The 22,070-nt window shown below is 33.3% G+C and overlaps 1 protein-coding gene across 2 annotated transcripts in view; it reads left to right on the top strand.

The window, feature by feature from the left end:
* The window catches only part of Gpc5 (glypican 5), a 1,301,425-nt gene that overhangs the window by 39,831 nt on the left and 1,239,524 nt on the right, over window positions 1–22,070 (top strand). For both annotated transcript variants that reach the window (XM_015484160.2, XM_048800753.1), the window contains exon 2: window positions 9,174–9,335. In XM_015484160.2, the coding sequence (XP_015339646.1) occupies window positions 9,174–9,335 (162 nt within the window). The remainder of the gene's footprint in view (window positions 1–9,173; window positions 9,336–22,070) is intronic.

Genomic DNA, 22,070 nt, shown 5'->3' with positions numbered 1-22,070 from the left:
ATCTTTTAAAAGATTCCTCCTCTTTTCTAATCCACATTGGCATCCTTAGGCTTTGTCTTGCCAGTGGTTTTTAACCATTGGTGATTATACCCAAGGGAGGCATTTAGAATGTATATTTTAATGATCACTCTCTGTGTTTGTGTGTGTTGCTAGTGGCCTTAAATCGGTGGTGTTCAGGATGTTGATAAACATCGTGAAAATTCTCTTGCCCCAAGTTACAGTAGTGTTGAAATTGAGAAACCCTCCAAAGTTCATTAACTAAACACTTTCTTAAGGTGATCTTATCAAAACCCTCAGTATTTAAACCATATATCTGATTCTTCATATGTGCAGGAATTTTATATTGTCTCTTGGATACTATGAGTGTAATATTATTGTGATTATGGAGTCTATAACATTCCTCCAAAGAGTGTTAATATGTTCCTCCTAGGAGAAATTTAACTGGTTTGTGCTCTAATTGCCAATTGTGCCTCTTAGGGCAACAACTACAGTCTTTTTTTTTTTTAATATTTTTTAGTTGTCAGTGGACCTTTATTGTGTCTATTTATATACAGTGCAGAGAATCGAACACAGTGCGTCACTAGGCAAGCTAGGCAATGCTAGGCAAACGCTCTACCACTGAGCCACAACCCTAGGCCAACAACAACTACAGTCTTTATCCATTTCCTTCACACTCATCAAAACCTTCATATGTGAGGTGTGGTCAACCAGAGATTTGGGTAAAGTTTACACAGAACTTGGGGTTCTCACTTTCTAGCAGCTGTGATTGCTCTGAGCTCAGTTTTGTGGTCTTCATTCCAGAAAGACTGTTAGTTGCTGTTAGAATTTTAGTAACTTTATATAGGGAGTGTCCTCAGGCCAAAGCCACAGAGATGAGAAACTAACCTTACTCTGACCCCTTCATTTGAATGTTGATTCCTCCACAGAATCTTTCCCCTTTAGTTCATTCTCTAGGGTTTTGATGGTTTTGTGCAGAGTTAATGGCTTTTAGCTTAATATAGCACAGCCTTACTATGTGTGGAACCCTTCCTGTTTCTTGGCCAAATAAAGTTTGTTTCCACTTCAGGATGGGGATCTTGAGCAGCATTCAAAGGCTGTTATCTGTCCCTCCATTTAGTATAAAGTCTCTTTAAAGTTCTGGAAAACTATAAAAGAAAATGGAATGGTTTGACCTGCTATTACTCTGGGCAATGCTATTATTGTATTGGGTAGATTTCTCTATATTGCAGATGATAGGAGAATCTATGATTGATCTAGTCTTCACTCAGAGCTGGAAAATGATTATGGTATTGGCAAGGCTTTCATTCTTGCATCTTTAAATTCAGTTCTTACAGAACAGTGAGAACTATGTTCTCCTAGGTATCTCAGCAAATACCTCTTTGAATTTATTTTTTGTGACTGGCTGTTTCTCACATAGTCATTATGCTGATAGGATAGGACACAATGCTTTAGCCAATAAACTATCTCTTATGTGGAAATCAGTCTCATCTAAATTACATGTATGTGAGTGAGAAAGAAACCTTTAAAGGAAATTCCAGGAGTCGAAATTGGCTCTCTCTCACCAGATTCAATGCCACTTAATAATTCTGTGCTAGACTTGAGTATTTTTTATTTTACATGGAAAAAAGAAGAGAAAGGGATGGAGAGATAAGTAGTATATCAAGAGTCATGCAAGACAAAAAGTTCCAGAGATCTATTGTACAGATCTCTGTACAGCAATAGTATAACACACTTAGATATTTGTTAAGAGGATAAGTCTCCCATTATATTTTTGATTATAATAAAAAGAGAAAGATAGTATAAAATATTCTTTTAAAATGGACAACATATTAAACTATTTTGAGAAAGACAAAGAAATATTTATAAAATTCAATACAGTGGTTGCTTAAAAGTGGAAGTCAATTTTCTCATTGGGATGGGACTCGTGAAGGGACTCTGTCACAGTTCAACTTCTTGACTTTGGTGGTAGATACAAGGGTGTTTAACTTGTAATAACTTACTAAGCCAAACATGTGTTTTGTGTGGTTTCTTGTGTCTGTACTTTATTTTATAATAAAAATGTTTTAAAATAAAACTCTTCTTGATACATCTTTTGAGAATCTAAGCCACTTGGCTTTCAGTTTCTCAGTTCATATATTGCTGGTTGAATATTTATGGTGACGCAAAAAAAAAAATGTTCCTTAGTACGTTATGTTTCCTCCAAATTGGCAACTGGATTCAAAGACTGGATTAGATTCAGGTTTGTTCCTTTGGCAAGACATTAGTTGGTATTTGGCAAGATTGTGAGAGGCACTTAATTTCTGATTGTCTCTTTTTTTTTGTCTCTGATTTTGGCAGCAATTGCTGGCTAATGTCTATATCTACTAATTCATTTGGGCTTAATAAATAGGGTATTCTAATTTTGTTATTTCTCTTTCATTTATTATAAAGTGAGGATTCCCTAATTTACTATTTGTACTTATGGGTACAGTTTATATCTGAAAGATGGAATAAGTATTTGCTTCTTTGTTTACTAGTTTCTAGCATAACTGATCTCTCTTTCATCTTTTGAAGGTGATAAACTTATTTTTTAAAATAAAATTTTAAAATTAAATGTAAGTATTTACATTTAATCACATGGGTTGTTTCCATTTCATTGAAATTATTATTGAAGCTCAAATTGTCCCATATTGACCATTGACCACCTTTGAAGTTGGCTTCTGTTATGAACTAAATTGTGTCATCTTAAAGTTCATTTGTTAAAGCTCTTTTTGTGTGTGTGTGTGTGATACTGGGGATTTAATCCAGGGGTGCTCTACAACTGAGCTTCACCCCCAGTCATTTTTAATTTTTATTTTGAGATAGGGTCTCATTAAATTGCCAAGGCTGGCCTTGAACTTGTGATCCTTCTGTCTCAGCCTATTGAGTCTCTCAGATTATATGAGTGTGTCACCATGCTGGACTCATCTGTTAAAGCTCTGACCCCCAAAGTGAATGTATTTGGAGATAGGGACTTTAAGGGAATAATTATGGTTAAGTGAAATTATTAAGATAGGACCCTAATCCAATGTGATTATTGTCCTTATGAAAAACAGAAGGGACACCAGAAGTGCTTCATGTGATAGACACAGAGAGAAGATAGCTCATCAGCAAGCCAGATAGAGACTGACTCTTCAGCTGGTACCTTAATCTTGGACCTCAGCCTCCAAGACTGAGAAAATAAGTTTCTTTGGCTTAAACCACAAGTTTGTGGTATTTTGTTATGGTAAACCTGGTGGACTAATGCAATTCCTTAGTTATTTTGATTTGAGTCTAGTAGTTATCTGAAAACTTCTTGGCTGTCTGGTGGGTAAGATGTTTTAGTATCTGTCATCTCATGAACTTCCTGCTTCTGTTCTAAAATGAACCATGTCTTTAAGGAGCCCTGATTTCTTTTTGAAGAGAAAAAATATTACAAGACCGTTACAAGGCACAAGGGATGTCCTTTGCTATTTGCTTAGTCATTTTTTTCTAGGCCTTTTTAATGAAGCTAGGAAACATAAACTTTTCAATGATAAAATTTTTTCATGATTTACATTGATACTTTCAAGTTTAAGATTACAGAGTTTCTCCCAATGGCTTAATGATATCTGTCTCTCTTTCACACTAAAAATTCTAATTTGCAAGGATATAGTATAGAAGTAGAGAAAAGAACTTGAGTATTTCACAGCTACTTGTTTTATTTTATATTAAACTTGTAACTGTTTCAGAATAACCTAAAATACAGCTTTTAGTATTTATCCTGTTTTCTTCTTAAGGGACTTACGTTATTTGTACCTCTGTTCAATATTAGTTGTAATTGTCTTTCAAATCCTTTTGTTCTTTTTGATTTTTCAGAATTCTTATTTTTCCTCTTGAGGCATTACCCTTGTGTGATAGACTCTTTTGTTCCTTCTAGTTGAGTCTTCATTTAGAATTTTTTTTCATCTTTAATTCTTTTCTGAATACCATCACCTCCTATCTGATTTTTCCAATTCTGATTTATGTAGTTCTTTCATGTCTTGTGTTGTTATCTTTTGGTTTGTTTTGAATAGTGTAGCTAAGTTTCTATCTGATGTTTTTTGTTGTATGTCTTTCAATGGCATGTTTTCTTTCTGTGTAGGGATGTTATTCTATTCTTCTCTTTTTTATTATGACTCTGTGTGAGATTTGACCCCAATATTTGTTGTTGTTTGTTTTATGTGAAGTTAGTTTTTCTGAACATTTCAGTTGAGACGTGCTTCAGAATAGCTGTTCTAACTTGACTGGATTTCCTCTTCTGATGTTTTCATTTGGCATTCAAAAACATGGTTGCTTGTTTCCTGGCATTTCCTGCATTTGTTTCCCTTTCTGCTTTGGTCTAGACCTTCTTTTTCTATGTCTGTTTATTCCCTGCTCTGTTGAATTCTGTTTCCACTTCTAGAAGTTTCTCTTCTGTGTAGGGTCTGTCTTGGAAGGGAGACTTGTTGCCCCTTGTTCACTTATTTGTTTCTCTTATTGATCCATCACACACATTCAATAATTGAGAGGGCAGAATTCTTCCAGCCCCACTGCTATTCCCAAATCAGTCTGTTCTGCCTTCCTGTGAATTCTATTCAATACTTTGGGTTTCTCTTGTTCTCAAGTCCTTCAGACATTCCTTCATTGCTTCCTTCTTTTCCCTCTTGTCCAAATACTGATACTGTGAAGATATTGTAGCTATTGCTGGTCTGTTCTATTCTGTTTGTATTTTGAAGTTTTGGGGGTATATTGATATCATGTTAACTAGTTTGTAGTAGTTGTTGTGGATTTGTTTTGTACTGTCTGGTTTTATATGAGGATTTGGAGATAGTGAAAACCATGCTGCCCTTGCCGCCGTCTTTTCAGAATGCCTCCCTGTTAAAATGTTTCTACTTTAGCATACTAAACACACCAGCAGGTAGATGGCTTCAGGTTTCTTATGCTGGAGAACAGAAAGGAGTAGCTATTAAACAATACTGCTGCTTCTAGGTAAGAAATCCAGAAAGCACCAATGATTTTGGTTGAAGGCTTCTGACTGGAGGAACACTATTTTATTTTGTTTTTAGTATTTCTTGCAAAGTTTGATTTTATTGTTCAGAAACTTGACAGCTGCCCTAGAGCGTGGGTACTCTCACTGTTTCATATCATCCTGAAATTATGCAATGTTTCTTAAAGCCAAGCTTTGAAATCTTTTTTAAAATATCTCTTATTGCCATGTGGTATGTTATGGGTTAATTCTAGCTTTGCTTTCTTATGATGCCTGTTTTACTTACAACAGGAAAACTGTAGTCTGGGCTTTTTTTTTTTTTTTTTTTTTTAATCAACAAGCATCTTATGTCCTTTGTGCTTATTCTAGAAACAAGTAAGACATGGTCCTTTCCCTGAGGATCTTGTTTAGTCCATCTTGTCTGTCTCTTGGACTGATACAGGAAGGAACAAAGGGAACTGGAATCTTTTTTGCCAACTCTTTTCCTTCTACTGGCACCCCAATTCTAAGTTATTTAAGCATATCTTGTAGGTGATATTAATGAAAAATATCGTGCCTAATAGGTAAGTATTGTGCCTAGTTATGGTGCTATAGTTCTGATTTGGTTTGGAATTTAATTTTATCTTGTCACTACAAACTTCTAAGATTTTAAATGAAAGTCTGAATTAATCAGTGCAGACCCTCATCAACTTGAGGAATGTACTTTGGCTAAGTGGTCTAAATTGCTATGTTTGCTTACTCAGAGTTGCTGAGGCATAATGGTTTTTCTCCTACATGATATTTAGGATAGCAGTAGAGGCAATTTGTTGCATCTTTCTAATGTATTTTCTACCACTTAAATTTGGGCAAAGAAGCAAATGGCAAGTCTATAGCTTTGTATTTTAGTCTGTTTTATTTTGATAAATCTCCTTGGATAATTCCTAACCTAAAATTTATTTTCTTGCAACTTACTAAACAGATGCCTTCTTTCAGAACAGGAATAGGAGATGGCTAGTTATGTCTATAAACAATCCATTTATAAATTTAAGACTTTCTTTCCTCTAGTGGAATAATGGTGAAGAACACAGTTCTTCTGAGTTAGTTTGCCTGCTTCCCAAACACCAGCTCTACCATTTTGTAATCTGGACAGTTTTCATTTTTCCTTTTCTTTATCCATTTCTTTTCTTTTGCAGTATTGAAGATTGAACCCAGGTCCTTTTGCATGCTAGGCAAGCACTCTACCATTGAGCTACATTGTACCCAACCCTGACACTGGATAGCCTCTTTTTTTTTTTTTTTTTTAATTTTAATATTTATTTTTTAGTTATCGGCAGACACAACATCCTCGTTTTGTATGTGGTGCTGAGGATCGAACCCGGGCCGCACGCATGCCAGGCGAGCGCGCTACCGCTTGAGCCACATCCCCAGCCCTGGATAGCCTCTTTATGTGTTCATCTCCTCATGTGTAAATGTGGCAGTAATATCATAGTGATGATTAAATTAGATAATACATGTGCATTATTGTGTGTTTAGCATGTATTAGGCAATGTTCTGTGCAACTGGAATATAAAAGCAAGCAAAATGGTTCCCTGATTGGAACTTAAAGTATTGGTGAGGGAACAAATTAATTAGAATCACCTGAAAGCATATAAAAGTACAAAGATGACATGTGCAGTGGAGAGATATGTGGCCCTAATGTCATGTTATCTGGACTTGTGTTAACTGGGAGTTTACAGAAAGTTTCTCTAGGGAAGACAGAGTGGGGATCTTAAGAAAAATGGATAGTAATGAACTAGGTAATGGTAGGTGTTTGGTGCATGTGTGGGTGAACATAGCTGGACAAGAGTGCCCCAGATAGAAGAAAGTATTGGGGAATGACTCTGTGGCATCGTGAATATGAGGAACTGAAATGGGCCTGCTTGCGAAAGGAAGAGTACTGAGGCCTCTGTTTCTGGACAGGGAGTGGGAAGAAGGGTCACATCTCAGGGGTCCTTTATAGACCATGTTTTTGAATATAATCTAGCCAAACAGTGTTAGATATTTGACCTCAGTAGGCATATTTGCAGTGAGACATTATTATTGTTATTATTATTTTAAAATCCTCTAGTAGTTATTCCCACACTAAATAGATTTGTACACCTCAATATTTATTCATTTGGTTCTTTTCCCCAGTCTCTATTGTTGCTCTTCTCTGAATGTTAATTCCTCAATCCTTCCATTTAGGAATAAAACTGAGAAGATAGCTTTGTTTCTTTCAATCAATTTTACTATTTGAAATAGAATTAGCTTTTGTATAACTTTAGGTAAGATAAATGAAAAACAATTGCCAACATGTTACCTACTGTGACACTTATAAATATTTTATGCTTCTTAGCCTTTGTAAAATGCTCAAATGCTGTCAGTTGTTGTCTATCTTCAACAAACCAAAGCTGAAATTATTAGAAATGTTGGTGTCTTATGTTGGCAGGAAGCTCAGAGTGATTTCAAATGTTTTGATCTTATCCAGAACCAACTTTTGGAAATGTAAAACCTGAGGCTGACTGTGTGAAGAAATAGGAAGAGCTTGAACAGTGTGAAGGCTGTCACATGTATGCATTTGTGTGCGTGCACAGGCATATTTTACTGATCTAAAATCAGTCTATGCAGAGCTAATGTGGGAGCTATGAGACTCCCCAGACACCAAGGGCCACAGTACTCTTCCTGTTCTGAAATTAGGGAATAACTGTTTCAGGGCTTGTAAGTAAACTTGTCATGAGCATTAGAAAACAACTTGTAGGCTTGGGATGCCTGCACATTGTGGTGTTCCATTAGGGGTTGGTTCCCTTTTCAGAGGCTAACTGTCCCCTGTGTCATACCTTTTCCTCTTTGTCTTCTACCACATGTGCTGTGTATTCAGGTGCTTTCTTAGCATCTCTATCCAGGATGAGAATTGTTCATCATGTTAGAAAATTATTTTTTAAGTACAAGTCTTCTGTATGTGTAATGACTTTACATTTAATATAACATTCATCCTCACTGGGTTTTCTAAGTATGATTATACAACCAAAAAGTGATTTAATGGTAGGAATTGCCTCTAGACAGATATATAGTGAGTAGAGTCTTGGATCTTGGATTTGGGCCCACGGGGGATTTCAATCTACTGTCATTTTATTGCAGAGGATATTTTATTCCTCAAGAAGCACAAGCATCATGGGAGTTGAGAAATCAGATGATGTTCTTTGACCTTTATTTGATGCACAAAATTTGATTTCACTTCTTCATGAAGAAAACCATTTAGCCTGTATGATTTTCTACTACATATTTAGTTTAAATAAGTTTGGCCAAATTGATAAAATAAGCAAAAATTAACTCTTTCTGATCTATTGCTTATGTAGTAGTTAATTTGCCCCATATTGGTAGACATAATTAATATTAGATCAAGAATTTGAATTATTGAGCAAAGAGTTAGTGGTTTGGAATTTTTTTTCATGGTTGTATTAATGGATGATAGAGAATTTTTCTTACAGTAAGTAGTTTTGGTAAATCAATTCCTCACATAGAATATTAACCACTTCCCCAAGGACTTAAAAATAGCATACTACAGGGATACAGCCATATCAGTGTTTATAGCAGCACAATTCACAATAGCTACATTGTGGAACCAACCCAGATACCCTTCAGTAGATGAATGGATAGGGAAACTTTGGCATATATACACAATGGAACATTACTCAGCATTAAAAGAGAATAAAATCATGGCATTTTCAGGTAAGTGGATGGAGTTGAAAAATATCACCCTCAATGAAGTAAGCCAATCCTGAAAAAACAAAGGCCTGATATAAGGATGCTGACTCATAATGGCAATGGTGGGGGGAGCATGGGAGGAATGGAGGAAATTTAGATAGGGCACAGGGGAGGGAGGGGAGGGAGGGGGCAAGGGGGTAAGAATGATGGTGGAATGAGTTAGATATCATTACCCTAAGTACATGTATAAGACACGAATGGTGTGAAAATACTTTGTGTACAACCAGTGTCTTGAAAAATTGTGCTCTGGATGTGTAATATGAAATGAATTGCATTCTGCCATCATGTATAACAAATTACAATAACTGAATAATTTAATAAAAAATATGAACCCCTTGTATGTAGGACTTATAATGCATGACATATAACATGTAATATTTTTTTAATGGATAGATGATCATTCTGGAAAATCTTATATATGTTTCAGGACCTGATCTTCAGGTTTGCATATCTAAAAAGCCAACATGTTGCACAAGGAAGATGGAGGAGAGATACCAAATTGCAGCTCGCCAAGATCTGCAGCAGGTGCTTCAAGCATCCACCTCTACATTAAAGCTGCTAATATCTCAAAATGCAGCTGCTTTTCAAGGTAAATGTGCTTGAGCTTTGGAACTAAGGACCAGTTCTGTGTAATTTGCCTATTTTAGTGATAATGGTAAATGTGACTAGGTATATTTCCTTATATTTGCATATTATTTTGGCATAAAGTGAAGTTTTATCTTTTTCTAACCTTTATAATTTGTTTTGGAGGTTATCTTGGGCATATTTTTGAGTTGGACTAGAGAAACAGTTATATTACTAAAGTTGTCGTTATACACATGCCTAAATTTATAGGGTTCTTTTGGGTTCTCCAGTATTCTGACCCACGGTTTTACTTAAGTGTGAACATACATAATTATTAAGTTTCATGAAAAATGTCTACAGCATAAAATCTCATTGCTTTTATCTGGGTAGTTATAGGTAAATTTTTAAAAATATGATTTGAAGAAATATTTGTCTGAGTTTTCCCCTGCACCTTCATGTGTTTTTTTTTAAAAAAAATTTTAGTTGTTATTTTATTTATTTGTATGTGGTGCTGAGAATCAAACCCAGTGCCTCATGAATGCTAGGCAAGCACTCTATCACTAAGTTACAACCCCATCCCCTTATGTGGTTTTCATGAGAGTATCAGTTCAGTATATCAAAGTGCAGGCAGGTAGGCCTGGTAAATAATCAACTGGGGAATATTAATTGGATGTTTAAGGGTCAGCTAAGACCACAACTCAACTATATTTCAAACAATATGTTCAGAAATAAAATTAATGAGTTATAAAATTAAGGAGCAAAATGAAAAATACATGATATTTTTCTTATTTTAGTCATCTCTTCCATAAAATTTCTTATTGCTACAATAAAATAGCTTAATTTATTTTTCCCTTTTATAAAGCATTAGCTACTCTGTATATGACTAGAATGAATATATCTATATTACATTGCTTTTCAAACAAATTTATTGCTTTTGTTCAACATAGGATATAACTTCTGTTAATATTCTTTTTTAATAAGTATATTAATGTCAATGTATTTAAATAATTTGCTTTGTTTGCACACATAGCTGATTAATTTTTAAAGCCATACTTACTAAATAAAATAAATACAACAAATCAGAATAAAATTTAAGTTGAGTTAAATGTAGTACATGATGAATTGATGATATTTTTATATAAATGTTAAAATGTTAGATTTTAAGATGCTATTAATTTTACATTGTGTTAAGATGGCTTAGAATGTGATTTTATTCTGACATGGGATTTATTCATATGAAATTGTTGAAGAAAAAATTTTTGATATACATTTTAGACCAAGAAATGTGGTTTGAACTGGTTGAATTAGAAGGTTGCAGCTACCCACTGGAAGTGATATGATTATTTCTCATGAAAATGATAGTGTGTACAATACAGAAGATGCATTTTAGAGGTAAATGGGCAGTGAATAGAAAAACCTGAGCCAAACAGAGGGTTAGTGGTTGTCAAACAGATGCTGGTAAAGGTAAGCCAGACTCAGTGAAGAAGACTTCAAACACAGATGTTAAGTTTGAGTTATTGAATTTTTTAAACTGGGAAGCTTTCTTATGATTTATCATCTTTTAATGTCAAAACTACATTTCTCCAAATAAGAAGATGCCTGAAGATCATGATGAATTTAGTCAGTTTTTTTGAATAGCAGTATTTGTAGGTAAGAGCAAGTGTTACAATTACTAACAGGCCCTCAGTGTAGCTGAACATTTCTGCTGCCTTCAAAGACACAGACACAGACTTTTCACATATTCTTAGATAAATTGATAAAGATGGAGCATATTCAATTCAAAAGATTGGAAAACCTGGAATATTTAGATTTTAAGATGAATTGAAGCTACTGAAAGCTTTTGGTGATATTGCTAAAAATTGGTAACTATTTAAGTAACAGAAATGCATATTAGGGTATGAGATTGTCTTTAACTACCAGAGGGCCAGGTAATTTTATATAGCCTTTTGTTATTTTATGTTTAATAAATTGCACCTCTGCATTTAATAGGTTGATTTTTGCTGTTTATTTAAAACTTAATTATAAAAGTAAAAAGGTAGAAACATTCTTAAATATGATTTGTTCTAAAAAATTGTCATTTTTCTCTTTTCTTGGAATGTCAAATTTTATTTAAGAAGCATGAATAGGCAAGACAAATTTAGAAGAAATTTGCCTAAAGGCCAACTTTACTAGAATAAATTATTGTTCAAGAATATCAGACTTTAATTTAGAATAAAATAAATAGCTTTAGGCTTATTTTCATGAAAACAAGCATAAGTATATATATGCTAAAAGCAATATGAGAGATCTTATTTGCTGTATCATAACTGAGCAGATTAGCATAATTTTTCAATAAGTAAAATGCTGTCCATCTAGTTTCTATACAATCAAAAGAGCTGAAAAATTTTCAGGTCTTTATTTTCACAAGAAAAAAAAAGTCAACACATTTTTATTAGGAAATCTAGTCTGCTTGAGAGAAATTTAATAGCAAAATCAATTCACTTCTCCCATGATGTAAGTAGATTTGCTATGTTTTGATCTTTAATTTTTAAATACTTCATGTATATTTTACTATGCATTACATCAACAATTTTAACTTTCTTTTAAGTGGTATTGAGTATTATTAAAGACGTTGTACTGGGGTATATTATGGTGTCTTCCCTTATGGCTTTTACGGGACTCCATGGAAACATTTTGTTTTGAACAGTCCCTTGAATTGGGATGATCCCTCTGGTCTGCGGATTTAGTGGTTCCCACACTACTCTTAGATGAAAGCTGTGAGTTTGGAAGTGCAAAGGGGAGAGAGGAAGCCCTGTGGGCTGGCTCCAGGTACTACTAGAATCATAAGGTTATTATTCTATGTGGAGTTTGCATTTAGCTCTGGAGTCTGCCACCAGGGTACGTATGGGTTAGGCAAGAGTTGGCCTCTGGGACAACTCTACATTTTTCCCCCTAAGGAATTTATTGTAGTTTGTTTCGGTCAAATTTCCTTAAAATAAACAAAATAGTTAAGACAAAAATCTGTTGTTGAAGGGCCCATAATTGTGACCTAGGATGTCATTATTTCCTAAGGGCTACTCATGCAGGATTTTAGAAAGCAAAAGGAACAAGCTGATATTCCTGTTTCTGTTCACAGCGAAGAAGTGCTGTTTGCAAGAGAAGTGCTGGTCTTGTCATAGTGCAGACAATAACTATTCTTCATTTGCAGGGGCTTAACAGTGTTCAGGAATAAAACAGAACTGCCTGGAGTGAGGCAAGAATTCCTTTTCCTTCTACTATTTTACTATGAGATTTTGTTCTTTAAAAGTATTTTAGAATTTAAAACAAATAAATATATATTTTTTTACGCTGAAGTATACTGCGAATCATGAAGAAATAGGGGAAATTGACAGAATATGTCACTTACTATAAAAATTAACTCTTATCTAGTGTTCAGATTTGTCAGTTTTAAAATCCCTTCAAATAAGATAATGGGAATTCTTAAAATTAAAAAAATAACTGAAATTTTAGCTTCACCTTCAAAAATAAAATTAAGGAATATTTTGGAGGGCACTATTGGAAGATTGCATTTTGTTGAAATCTTGAGGAGATGAAGTTAGTGCTATATTTTTCCTTATATGTGTAACTTTCTATATTTCTCTCATCTTCAAATATATCCATGTATTTATAAAATATATGGTAGATAGTCTTTATTTTTTGAAAATTTCTAGTTTTATATATGTCATCTAAAATGAATATTATTACAAAACTTTGAGTGATAAATGATATTTAGAAGAGGAATGATTTCACATTTTTTATGATTTTATTCTTTTGGCTAATTAAATATTCATTCCTTAATTATAAGTACTTGAAAGATTGTCAAGCTTGTCCTCTCAGGTTGAAATGTTAAATTCTAGAATTTAGTGAAAACTACATTCCTATTTTTAATGCAACGTAGGAATATGTTCAAGATTTTAATGTCTTATTTTAAAAAGCAGGTGAAATGAAAATATGAATATAATGTATGGATTTCTCTCTTTAGATCTAGCTACTGTAATGTGCGGAGATAGTATATAGCTACTGGGAAACTAAATTGTCTATGTATATACACATATATTGTCAAAGACACAATGTATTTGAATATATTATAATGCTCAGGAGGGCAATTATATTTGTATAAATGTTATAATGTTAAGCACAGAGAGAGTTCATTTTATTTACTTCAGTTGTGCTTTAAAAATATGGATATCTAAAATAATCTCTTGAAGGAGTATTTGGTGGAAGGAATTATAGAATAATGATATTTCTATCACTAAGGATTCTTTTATCAAAAGCTCAAGGATACAGATCAGATAGCCTTAGGCAGGCAGTGTCGGGGAGACTTGTTTCTCTCAGTCTATAGCACTTAGAGCAGACATTCAGCAAATGTCAAATGAACTGCATGAATATATAGAGGACAAATGGCACTGAGCAAGAAGATGGTTCCCAATTAAAATGAGATTCCCTCCCTCTCACTCTTCCTTCTTTACCTTTCTCTTTCTCTCTCCTCCCTCTTTCTTTCTATTGATGCTTAATACATTTGTTTACTACTTACCAATACCAGAACTATCACATGCTAAGGTTGTACATGGTATCCAAATACTCAATGTATTTCACTTTTATTGGCTCCCTCAGACTTCTAAAGTCCTAACATATGTTTATTAGTTTATTAATTTATAAACCAGAATGGGGTATATTATAGCATTTCTCTACATTCTGAATGTAATTGCTCTTTCTTCTCCTGCAGTTTTAGGCAGCTCATGGTTTATTATGTTCTCATAGAGCAGCTATCCATGCAACTGGTCTTTATCCAACTGTCCGTTATCACTGAAATGTTAAAAAATGCTTCTTTTGAATCTGTGTTAGCAGGTTACTATTAATTATGAAAGAGAAGTAATTTTTCTGTATTCTAGGTAAAAATTATAAGAGCTTAAATTACTTTACAGCTGGAAATAAAGCTTGCTTTGCATGAAATGTTATTGATACTAGAAAAAATTAACTGTGGACTTAAAACTGGGTTTATCTTTGCAAACTCTAAGAAGTGAACTTTAAATCGTCTTAATTCTGATAGATGGTAGCTATGATAATATTACCTATGGCAATGATAATCTCACTCTGACACGCATAGAAACTTGCTCATAGTAGGCAAAACAATTCTTTCTTTATTTTATGTACATTTTCAGTTAATCTTTTCAATATGAGGACTGTACATGTACTGTCTAGAAGATGAATTGACATTTAATCAGATTATCATTTTATCTTTATATTCACTAATAATAGTTTAATCTCACTTTTGCATAAGGAATCGTAGGGATGATTCTTAAAAGCTGTTTGTTGGGAAAAGCAGACTATCTAAGGGATGACAAGTTGTTATGTTTTGAGACTCACCTATCTATTTATCCCATATGCTGTCTACCTATTTATCCCATCCATTTTATTTGATTTATTAAATTCCTTTTTTATCCTGGGGATTGAACTCAGGTAAAATTACTTTTTATAAATGTGTGACATTTATCAGTCTCCTGTTGATGGGCATTTCAGTAATTTCCAACTTATTTTTACATTTATGTTGTGGTGAACATTCTTGATAATGTTTCCATGGGTGTGTTTCTCTTTTTATAAGTAGAAGTGAAATTGTGCTTATAGGATCCTGCATTGTCACTTTTACTAGATTACTAACTAAAGTTGCTCTTCTAGGTAGCTGAATCAATTTACATTCCCAATAGTAGTTTGTGCACATTGCCATTGTTTTACATCATTCCCAAAACCTATTGTCAGAATTTTGAAAGTTTTAGTAAAAAGATAGATGTGAAGTGGTGCCTTATTTTCAAAACATGTGGTTCCCTGATTATTAGGGAGTTAAAATGTCTTTTTACACACAGTTATTTATTTTGCATGTTCTTTTTAAAATTTATTTTATTTTGAAATTTGTCTTAATTAGTTATATGTGACAGTAGAATGCATTTTGACACTTTTTACACAAATGAAGTACAACTACTTCTTTCTCTGTCTGAACATGGTTCAGAGTCACACTGGTAGTGTAATCATACATGTATATTGGGTAATAATGTCCATCTCATTCCACCATTCTTCCCATTCCCACACCCCCTCCAGCCCTCACTACCTTCTGCACAATCTAAAGTTTCTTCATTCTTCCCGACCCAATCTCCCCCCATTATGGGTTAGTATGTGTTTATCAGAGAAAACATTCATCTTTGTTTTTTTTTTTGGGGGGGGGTTGGCTTATTTCACTTGGCATGTTATTCTCCAGCTTCATCCATTTACCTGCAAATGTAGTCCATGACTTTTCAGCTTTTCTCATAGGGCATGTTTTAATAGTTGTTAGCACATTTAGTTTTAGAAAGGGTGACTTTTCTGTTAAATAGCCACTGCAACTAATTAATTAAAAAAATAACAAAGACTGTATTTTAAGAATTCATAGTTTTAGATATTTTAAGACCATACAAAATTTTATCTAATATGATTAATAATAACTTGGTTATTTTTATAGGAAAGATAGAATAATGACACTATTAAAATATTTAAGAATTTATTTTACAAGTAGATAATCTATCTTTTTCATCTTTTGCATTTACTTCATAACAGTTTATCATGAGATATCAATTTATGTTTTGGCATGGTTGTTGTGTAACATATGTTACATGATAACTGTGTGTTAGTCTTCCATCAGTGTGACGATGTATCTGAGATAATAGATTAAAAGAAGAAAGATTCATTTTGACTTATGGTTTCAGAGGTGTTATTCCATGTTTTCTTGGCCCTGTTGCGTTGTGCCTTTGGTGAAATAGAAGATCATGGCAGGGAACATGTGTTAGAACAAAGTTCACCCATGGAAGGAGGGAGAAAGGAGGAGAAAGAGGAGGGTATCCCAACATCTCCTTGAGGTCATACCTCAATAACCTAATTTCCTTTCACTAACCCCTCCTTTCTAATAGTGCTATCAGCTCATGACTAAATCTTCAACAAATGAACCATTAGGGGGCATTTTAAGACCCCAAATATAACAACAACTTTTTCTTCTCCTTTATACCTGGTTGTTGGAGCACCAAATTTTGGGGGTTACCATCCTTAATGGCAGTGTGCTTAGGAACAGTGAACTCTGCTGTAGCTAAAGGGAGTGATATAAAATGGAATAAGAAGTGTATACATGATTTGAAATAGCTTTTGTGGGAAAAGCAAGTGGAAATTAACCAAAAAGCAATTAGAAAACTAACATTAGAGATAGATAATTAATAGTAACACTATTATGCACAATGTCTTGACTGTTTTCATTTTTAGTCCTTTATAGTGCCCAGAAGAAGACATAAATAGAGTAGGACCATATATATGGTTCATCACATACAGCAAAAGGTGATGGGTCATTGAATACCTGTTCATTCATCCAGTAATTTTTCCTGAATTAATGCTATTTTCCAGCATTGTTTTAAGTGCTAGGGGTGTATCATTGAATAAAAGTAAGATCCCTATCCTCATAGTTTGCATTTTTATCCAGAGAATACAGAAAATGAACAAATAACAAATATAATTCAGATTGCATAGAGCTAGGTGAGGGAGAAATACTTAAGTGTTGCAAAGACTTGGAAAAAGCGAAGGCATTAGTCATGTAGATATCTGGAAGAAAAACATTTTGGGCATCAGGGGCAGACCATGTAGGGCCTCTTAGGCTTTTCTTCTGAAACAGGAATTTTTGCTATAGATCTGGCTATATTTAAAAATACTTAGTCATTAGACTAGCCTATAGATACAGGGATACACTGGAATCAAGAAACCCAGTTAGGTGGTTATTGTAATAATCTAGAAGAGAGATCATGGTGATTTAAACCAGAGTGTTGGTAATGGAAGTAAGAAGTAGTCAGATTCTGAGTATATTGTTGTCATCAGTGGGCCTTGGGAATAATAGGAAAAGAATTGAAGCCAAGATGGGCCAGGGTGTGGTGAGATCTACCAAGGTTGTGCTGTGTGGTGGGTGCCTGGAACGTAGTAGTCACAGAAGCCCTGGCTGTAGGTATAGGATGGGTTTCCACATGGACTTTAGGATCTGAAACTTTTGATGTGAGTTGATGTGAGACACACTATAACCTGTTTTCCCAAAGTACTCAATGAAAGAAAGCCATTGATTGTTGTGGCCAGGACATTATTTGATTACCTGGTAGAGGCTAATCTTTGACACAGATTGAAAGAGTAATGGCTTGGCAGAGCCAGAAAATTTCTAATGCTTCTCTACTGTCTGACTCTGTAAAGTGATAGAAATGTAGTTTTTATAGTAAAATATCTAGAGATGAAAACAAGTGATTTTAACTCATGATTCTATTTGATAAAATATTCTCAATATTTAGTGTAATTTAAAAAGTCAGGGCATGATAAAAATGAATAATGCACAAATAGAATCAACTAGACTGAAATTTGTGAACAAAAGATTGGAGCACTAAAGGCAGAATACATGTAATGAGACAGTGATGAATAAAATTGCATACTAGTAACTAGGGTCAAAATCAAGAGTTTGAATGTGAGAAATTTGCTTCAAACAAAAAGATATTAAAGGGTTATCTTACAATTGAAAATAAAATTCTTTATTAGTTCATAACTCAGCCAGCAACTATATTGTATGATGAACCTAAGGCTCTTGGAACTGAATTTTGAAGAGGTAAGTCTCATAAAATTAAGAACACATTTGCTATTTTTATACAAATTGAAAATGAATTGAAGTTCTGTGTGCCAAACAACATTAATTGTTATCAAATATCTTTTTATTTTATTATCTTTTATCTAATTAGAATTTTTTTAACTAGCATTAGTGGCAGCTAAAAATTTTAAATATTACAATTTATTGTAAACCATGAATACCCTTTATTAAAAATGTGGAAATGTTCTTAATATTTAAGCCTTTTTTCTAGAGCCTTGGAGGAAGAGCAGATTAAGATGAAAATTATTATAGCACCATCCATAATATGCAATTGGCAAAGTGATAAGATATAATGGAAAATAAGATACCTCCCTTTCCTCAAACAGGGGACTTAAATTTTACAACCATTCCTCAATGTAGCTGTTCATGATGGGAAATTATCCATGCATATCTCTGTGCTTTTAGCATAAAATATATCTAGCAATAAATAGGATATAGATGCTATAGCTTTTATGCAGAAGGCATAAGGCTTGAAACGATATCTCAAAATCCAAAGCTATAATAGTAAATAAATAAAGCGTAATTCTTAGATAGCTATGCTGTGCTTTTTTATTCTAGGGTAATTCTGCCTGTGGGCAAACTTTTGTATAAACAAAGATAATTGAACTTTTGTACCTTAAAGGATATTGTTCTCTTGTACTATTTATTTGACTTTATCCCCACTGGGTATAAACTTGACTTGAATTGTACCTTAGGAAACATATTCAATATTTTTTTCCTTAAGTAGGAATAAATTGAGGATACTCCATAATAGAACAAACATTGTTCTTTGCTGTGGGAAAACATTTCTTGTAATTGGATAGGCAATATACAAATTCACAGTTTAAGGACAAGGGCTTAGAGTTTAAGAGTTTCAGTTTGGATTTCCTGTGTTTAGACTCCCTTGCTGGGCCTTGATTTCTTTGCTTGTATAATGGGATAATAGTATTCTCTTCTAGGTTGCAATTAATTAATTAATTAACTGAGGTAATTCTTGAAAATTTCCTAGCATGGTGCCTGGTACATAATAAGCGCTCAGCATATGTTAGCTATTCTTCTTCCTTTATTTATGGAGTATGTTTTTCCCTCAATATTTGATAGGCAGTAGGAATGTTTCAGGGAAGAAATTGTCTAATGGCTTTTCTGTAAGAAGGTTAAGGGGAATTGTATGAATTCAATTGTCAGTTTATTAGAAGTGCTATAGTGGCCCAGTGGGAGAAGGGCCTAAGCAATACAAACTCTTAGATTCTTTCTTGGATTAAGTGTGCCTGATGGTGTTTCCAAGAGTCACATTGTGAGTGCTTGGGGTTATGGCCAAACATGTTCTACATTTGTGAAGGCAAGCCATTGAGAAAACTTTTTTGGTGAATAATAATAATTTGTACATTTTAAAACAGACTTATATCTATTGCCTCACTGGTAATTAGATGAAATTTAAAATTTCATTAAATGGTTTTTAATTGTAATGTTTTGATTCTCATTGAAGCTGAAGCTAAGATGAATATTAAAATCTAAGTTTTGACTAACAGAATGATGCAAAGGGACAGAGTCCATGAAAAAATATTAAATGGCTGGCTTAATGAATGCAATAATCTTACTGTTCTCCAAATGATAATATCTCACATAAAAGAGTCTTCAAATTTTTGATACCACTCATTGATTCTGGTCACATTCAAGGATATTTGCAATTCATTTTGATATATCTTAATACAGTTAAGCCTTTAGATTATCTAATTTTGCATTATTAGATGGGATCACTAACTTGAAGTATGTACTTTTCACAATAGCATTACTAAATAAATGCATAGCCCTCAGAACAATGTGAAAGACTTTGTTTGATAGAATATGTAGATAATCTAATCAAGAAAGGTTTTATGTTTGATAGAATATGGAATAAAAATTAATCTAAGAATTTATTGAATTTCTTTGGAAGCCAGTGTTCATTAAGATAGTTTTTATCTTGGTTGAAATGTTGCTACTCATTTCTTCATAAAATTGTATAACTAATAGTTGAATTTCTGGACATGTTGAAATGCAAAATATTATCACTTGTCTGCATAGCATTTTAGAGAATCTTTTCTCTATACAAGAAACATAGTGTGGAGAGAGAAGGGCACTTAAAGTCTCTGCAAAGTATGCTTTAAGAATCTTCACAAATCATTCTTGGAAGGGTGGGCAAAATTGTCTATTGGTTCAAGAAGGAAAAGTAATTGCTGTATTTGCATGTTAACTTTTAAAATCTGTGTTTAATGTGCTTACTTTCTAGCCATACTCCCAGGGCAATACTTCAGGATGATCTAGGCCAATCGCTTATCTGTTTTTATTGCAAACCTTCAAGTAGATTTAAATTAAATTATCTATGTGTTTAGCGACTCCTACTCAATATGTTAAGTACATTTCTTATTTTAATGAGATCATATATTTTGAATATAGATTAAGAATATATCGAATAATTGTTATAGCTATTTTGGAGTGCAATTCAACTGCACTTATTTAAATATGTGTTACCCACTGGATATATTCAGTAGGTAAAAAAATCTCTCTCTCTCTCTCTCTATATATATATATGAAAATATAAATATATATGTATGCATATATATATGAATTGTTTTTTAAGAACCTTTGTTGTAATAAACAGGTGTTGAGAAAATGTGCATATCTATAACTGAGGGAAAGTTGAAGAAATTGCACAAAAATGGAATAGCACTAATCATTAGGAATAAAAGGATGAATATATACCTAGTGATATGGATAGAGTGGAGGAGTGGAGGGATGAAAGAAAGAAAGAAGGAGGTTTATAATACAGTACTATATGTGTATCCTAAATATGTATGGAAAAATTCTATGTTCATTACTAGAACAAATGCAAATAAAAGTGTTCATATTTAGCATGTTAGATTGATTGCTTAAAGGTATATAATAGTATAATTTACCATTAAACTTATAATTTTAAGAGAAATGAAAAATGCTAAGCATAGTTAGAAATAAAGTGAAGGAAAGTTAAAACCTTAGTTACAAATCTTCTAAAACATGCACTGGCTCAGTATGCTAAAAATGCTGATGAGAGAAATCAAAGAACCTCACTAAATGGAGAGGCATACATTTTTCATTAACTGGGTGACTCAACATTGTAAAGATAATGGATTCAACAGAAGGACTCTATAGGCTGAATATAATTTCTCTCAAAAACCTAGAAGACATTGTGTAGACTATGAGATAATTTGGAAAAACTTTTCTTTGTAACTGCTGTACCTTGTAAGCTCTATGCTAATTCTTTAAAATTGGTGATTTTAAAAATTATAATATTTTGGTTCTGAAATGCCTAAATATTTCAGCCTAAAGATTTTCACAGGCACTGCCTTTTGTGCCTTCATTCAGAACATTGTTCTTTAAATTATTTTCCTAAGGCACAAATTATTAAAGAAGTCATCTCTGTGATTCTTTTAAATATTTTAATAAGTCTAAATACTGTAAATCATAGACCTTTTCACTGCTAGTTAATTCTGGTAGAGAATATAAATTTATTCAAATAAAAATAGCAGCTTCATCAAAAGAGTGTTCCTACAACTAGAATTAATACAAGTCACATTTAAATTATGAGTGCTATTTGAGATTCCCACTGTTTAATTTATTCAGTTCCTCTCTTGCTTTTAGTTGGGATAAATTTTAATGGCTTTTTTTGAAATGTTGTTCTCAAAAGTTGAAATATGTTATAAGCTTGAAACACTGAAGTTTTTTTTGAATTTTTTTGCTACTTTCATTAAATATTTTGACTTGGGATTCCAGGTGTTATTTTTCTGGCTATACACTGACCAGTTAGGCTATTTTAATAGTTAGAGAAAAATAAAAGGAATGAGTTTTACTAATGATGACAGAGAGGGGAAAAAGTTTTTAAGTATATTTAGAAGGAAATTTTAACAGGACTGGTAATAGAATTAATGTAAAGTGGGATTAGGCAGAACAGGAACCAAGGATCAGAATGAATATTTCAAGAGACTCTTGGGCTCTTTTACAGCAATTTCATTTTCTTTTATCTTTTAGTAAAGTTTTTTTGGGGGGGTAGGGTAGGGTGGGGTGGGT

Source organism: Marmota marmota, unplaced genomic scaffold (assembly GCF_001458135.2).
Source record: "Marmota marmota marmota unplaced genomic scaffold, marMar, whole genome shotgun sequence".
Taxonomy (NCBI): domain Eukaryota; kingdom Metazoa; phylum Chordata; class Mammalia; order Rodentia; family Sciuridae; genus Marmota; species Marmota marmota.
Note: the sequence above shows the minus strand (reverse complement) of the source record. Positions and strands in the feature narration are given on the sequence as shown.